The 4,467-nt window shown below is 48.4% G+C and overlaps 1 protein-coding gene across 1 annotated transcript; it reads right to left on the reverse strand.

Annotated features, from left to right (window-relative positions):
* Positions 1-309: 309 nt before the first annotated feature.
* Positions 310-2,792, reverse strand: LOC102712586 (mannan endo-1,4-beta-mannosidase 2). The gene is made up of 5 exons (XM_006644634.3): positions 2,238-2,792; positions 1,949-2,146; positions 1,536-1,658; positions 1,188-1,405; positions 310-1,091 (listed from the first exon to the last, which is right to left on the reverse strand). Exons 1-5 carry the CDS (start codon positions 2,631-2,633, stop codon positions 692-694), a joined length of 1,335 nt encoding a protein of 444 aa, XP_006644697.1. The 5' UTR covers positions 2,634-2,792; the 3' UTR covers positions 310-691.
* Between the last annotated feature and the right edge of the window lie 1,675 nt (positions 2,793-4,467).

Consider the following 4,467-nt stretch of genomic DNA (forward strand, 5'->3'; position numbering starts at 1 on the left):
GCCGGCCTGCGGACGGTAGATGGGAAATCCCCTGCATTCTGTCGATCTGCTGGGCCAATAGGCCCGAGACTCGACTCGTCTTTCGGGCTCGTAGAGCGAAGTGCAAGGCTGATGCAGCTCATGCAACAAGGCCTTCGGATTGGAGCTAGGTTGAATGCTGATTGTGTATCTGTTCTGTTCAGGTGACCCTAGACGTATTGCAAAATATAACTAAGACCACCAGTGTGGGATGCAATTCAAATCATATCAATATCAGTTTACTAATGCTTTGTCTGATCACATGCACGATTAGCAGCAGAGATATGGAGATGCTCCATTTCAGTGTTGTATTTGCCTCCTTTTATTATGCTTACAGGCAGGGATATAAAAACCCTGCGCAGAAATACACTGTCCGATGACTATATATAACTGGATTCCTCTGCCACTCGACAATGATTTAACATATCAAAGGTCAAGGGCACGTACAACACACACACAAAAGACAGACAAAACCACTGGGCCGAGTCGGCAGATCTGCAGACGTCGGCGCCGATCTGCGCATAACTTTTCCACGCAGATGCGCACACACAACACTCTATGTTTTTGAGATTTCGCACTGATTTTCTGGGCGCCCATTTCGTCGCCCGATTTCTTTTCAGAGGATAAGAACTTAAAGTAGGACGTGATACGGAGTATAAAAACAAAAAAGCGATCAGCTGCACACCGTCTTGAGGACCTTCCTGGCCCCCTCCTCGCCGTACCTCACCGCGGCCAGCCGGCACGACTGCTCCTTGATCAGCCGCATCATGGACGGCCGCTCCACGGGCACAATGGAGAAGCCGTCGTGGTACTGCTCCATGCCCTCCGCGGCGAGCTGCCAAACGAGGGCGCCGCCGCCGGCGCCCCCCCGCCTGGCCGAATCATAGACGATGTCGTACACCGCCCTATACAGCACGTCGCGGTGCGCGTCGTCGAAGCCCTCCACCTGGTGCGACAGCCCGAACTCCGTCACCAGCACGGGCTTGTCGAGCTCCTTGTCCCCGTCCTCCACATGCGAGGTGATCCACTGCGTCATGAACTTGAGCTTCTCGTCCAGACTGGCATGCTGCAACCTGCGATTATTTTCATCCAAATTAAGCTTCAGCTCCCCCCCATTTCTGGCCATTGGTTAGCTTCACCATTCGTGACAGTTAGGGGTAGTTAGTTACCAATTGTCTGGGTACACATGAACGGAGGCAAAGTCGATATCTGGAATCTTGGAGTTGCGGATGAAGTCGGCGCCGTAGTTGTTGGGGAACCATTCCCCGGGATTGATGTTCAGCTTGTCTTGAGAGCTCGTCGGGCCGTAGAACCCCTCGGTGCCGACGGTGAGCAGGTGCTTCTTGTCGATCGATTTCACGTACGCCGCCATCTCCTCCATCCAACGCTGCTCGACAATGGAAACCATGCACCGACGGTTAATCAAGCAAACTATTGCCAGGTTCACAATAAGAAATTGAGGTCACGGTTAAAGTAATTTGACAACGACACGTGCCACGCATATGACAGTGACTCACCTGCAGTGTGTCGCCAGACGGGTCGGAGGTGCACCTGGGCTCGTTCATGAGCTCCCACGCGAGGATGGTAGGGTCGTCCCTGTATTCCAGCCCCGTCAAATGGTTCTTCCTCGTCACCAACGTCTGCGCGCACAGCAAAAGCAACTTGGTTGATTAATTAAGCACTGTACTGATTCCACCGACACTCGATATCACTAGCTATCTCCCCTTAATCCATCCATGGCATGGCGTCTTGATTAGCAAAAGAAAGGCGCAAAAGCAACTTGGTTGATTAATTAAGCACTGTACTGATTCCACCGACACTCGATATCACTAGTTAATCTCCCCTTAATCCATCCATGGCGTATTGATTAGAAAAAAGGTGGCGCGTCTAGCTTGCTCTGGGCTCGATGCGATTTAACTTTGTAACTAACCTTGAGGTAGACTTTGAAGTAGTCGCGGATGGCGGGGTCGAAGAAGAAGGAGTCGTTGGAGGCGGTGATGCCGACGCCCTCCTCCCACGCCCACCGCACATACTGCCTCTTCCCGCCGTACGCGTCCAGGTTGTTCGCCAGGCTCAGGATCAGCCGCACGCCGTGCTGCGACGCCTCCGCCACCACCCGGTCCAGCGCCTGCACACGCCGCCCGCCCGCGCATCAGCATCTCACCGGCGGCATCTCTCGCACTTGGGATTGGGGGGAATTGACGGTTTGGATTGGTTACCTTGAAGACGCGCTCGTCGAAGTGGCCGGGAGAGAGCTGGAGGGCGTTGTAGGAGCCGTCGTTGAACGCCCAGGTGCGGCACACGGTGAGGCCCATGGAGACGGCGGTGCGGAACATGCTGGGCACGCGGGGGCGGGTGTCCGGCTCCACGGCCAGGTCCATGAGCCAGTACGAGTTCCACCCGTTGATGTAGAAGGGCCGGCCGTCCAGGAAGAGGCGCGCGCCGCGCCGCTCCACGAAGGGCAGGGACGCCGCGCGCGAGGAGGCGCCGCCGCCGGAGAACGGGAGGGCTGGCAGTGAGAGGCGGAGGTCCACCTCGCCGAGCGAGAAGTAGACCAGCGCGATGCAGGAGGCCAAGCCGAGGATGTGGTACAGGATCAGGCCGTTGCCCGCCATCGTCGCCGGCGGCTCGGTGGGCTGGTCTTGGCGAGCTTGGGTGTGTTACGTGAAGACCATACGGAGTGGAGTGGAGTGGCAGTGGTGGAGTAGGAGGAGCCGAATGAAGCAGCTCCACTGGACCACTGCCACTGCCTGGCAAAGTGTTTAGTAGGATGCGTTAGCCTGGTCTTGATGGTTGTTTTAGTAGTTACAGAAGCTTGTTACGACAGAGGGGATCTTTTGCTTCTAGGACCGTTTAGGATGTTACAATTATGATATTGTCCTTACTGAACTTACCATTTAGCCATTTGTACATATTGCAAAACCGACGGTCCAACGAATTTATATGAGTGAATGCCAAAGAGAAAAAAAAACAAATATATGCACACTTGGTTAATTGCCTTAACTGAATTAAGTTATACTAACATTCATTAGTCTCAGTTTGATGGCAGACCGAACAGTACATAAAACGCCCTGTATTAGCAAAACTTATTTTGGCCAGGTTATATTACTAGGTTTGTATCTTTGGAAAGTGCTCGATATTTGGTCAAATTTAATTTCTTGAATAATTGTTTGCAAAAGCAAATAATTTACATCGAAAGCACTATCATAATACTATAAAGTAAATAGATTGATGAGGTTGTTCTAATGTAATTAATAAATTAATTGTCAAAGTTTTAAATTTAAAATAAATCTTATCATAAACGATAAATACCATGGCCATAGCTATGCTAAGGCTAGGAACTTGACTCAGAAATATTTTTTAAATTATAGATCATGTAATTTTATCATCTATACACCGTTCTTAGTGTTAGTCTATTATTGTTTTGGCATGTGCCATATATCTCTCTCCCGATATTGTTTCTATAAGTTAATTAAGTAAATATGGAATGAGAATGTCTATATATGTACTTTGTATCATATGAGATCAATTGAGCATTCCGCTCTCACTTAGTCTAAATTCAGGTACCTACAATAGCCTATATTTATTTTAAAAATTAAAAATAAAACGAGTGGCACCTAATCTATTTTATTTTATCTCACCCTATGATCAGATAGGATACATTCTAATCACTTGAAGGATGCATCTTTATAAAATGATGTGGTAAAATCAATTTCAGAAGCATGAGCAGAATTAATCAAGTTGGTTGGGTGGCTGCCTGCGTTCCGTTGTCGTTTAGGTTGGACGGCATCACTTGCTCTGATTTTTGATTTATGATCGGAACCATTCATTATTATCCGAGTAAAAATTTACTTGTGGAAAGTTACAAAATTTCACATTCCTGGAGTGGGGATGCGCAAGAAAAAGGAGTAAAGACAAACCCTGCCCTGGAGGAAGGGGAACAACCAGAGGAGCCGAGGCCATAACTCCACATGCATAGATGATTCCCTTGGATCTGAGCACACTGCCCCGAAGTCAGGTAAAAAGGACAGAGAGCCCACATGCTGTTCTACCCAGCTTCTACTCAACCAACAAACAGCCAGAAAAATGGTCCTTGTCCCTACTCCCTATAGTCCTTAAGATCTCTCTCACACCAACTCCGTGGCAAAGCAAATGGAGACTAAGGTGCTACGGTTACGGTGGTGCGTAGATTGAGAAAATTTTATGAGAGAAGTATCACATTAAATGTTTGATCGGATGTCGAAAGGTGTTTTTAGACACGAATGAAAAAACGAATTTCACGGCTAGTCTAGAAACCGCGAGACGAATCTTTTGAGCCTAATTAATCTGTCATTAGCATATGTTGGTTACTGTAGAACTTATGGATAATCATGGACTAATTAGGCTCAAAAGATTCGTCTCAAGATTTTTTATATAACTGTGCAATTAGTTTTTTGGTTCATCTATGTT

This window comes from Oryza brachyantha, chromosome 1, assembly GCF_000231095.2.
Source record: "Oryza brachyantha chromosome 1, ObraRS2, whole genome shotgun sequence".
Lineage (NCBI taxonomy): Eukaryota > Viridiplantae > Streptophyta > Magnoliopsida > Poales > Poaceae > Oryza > Oryza brachyantha.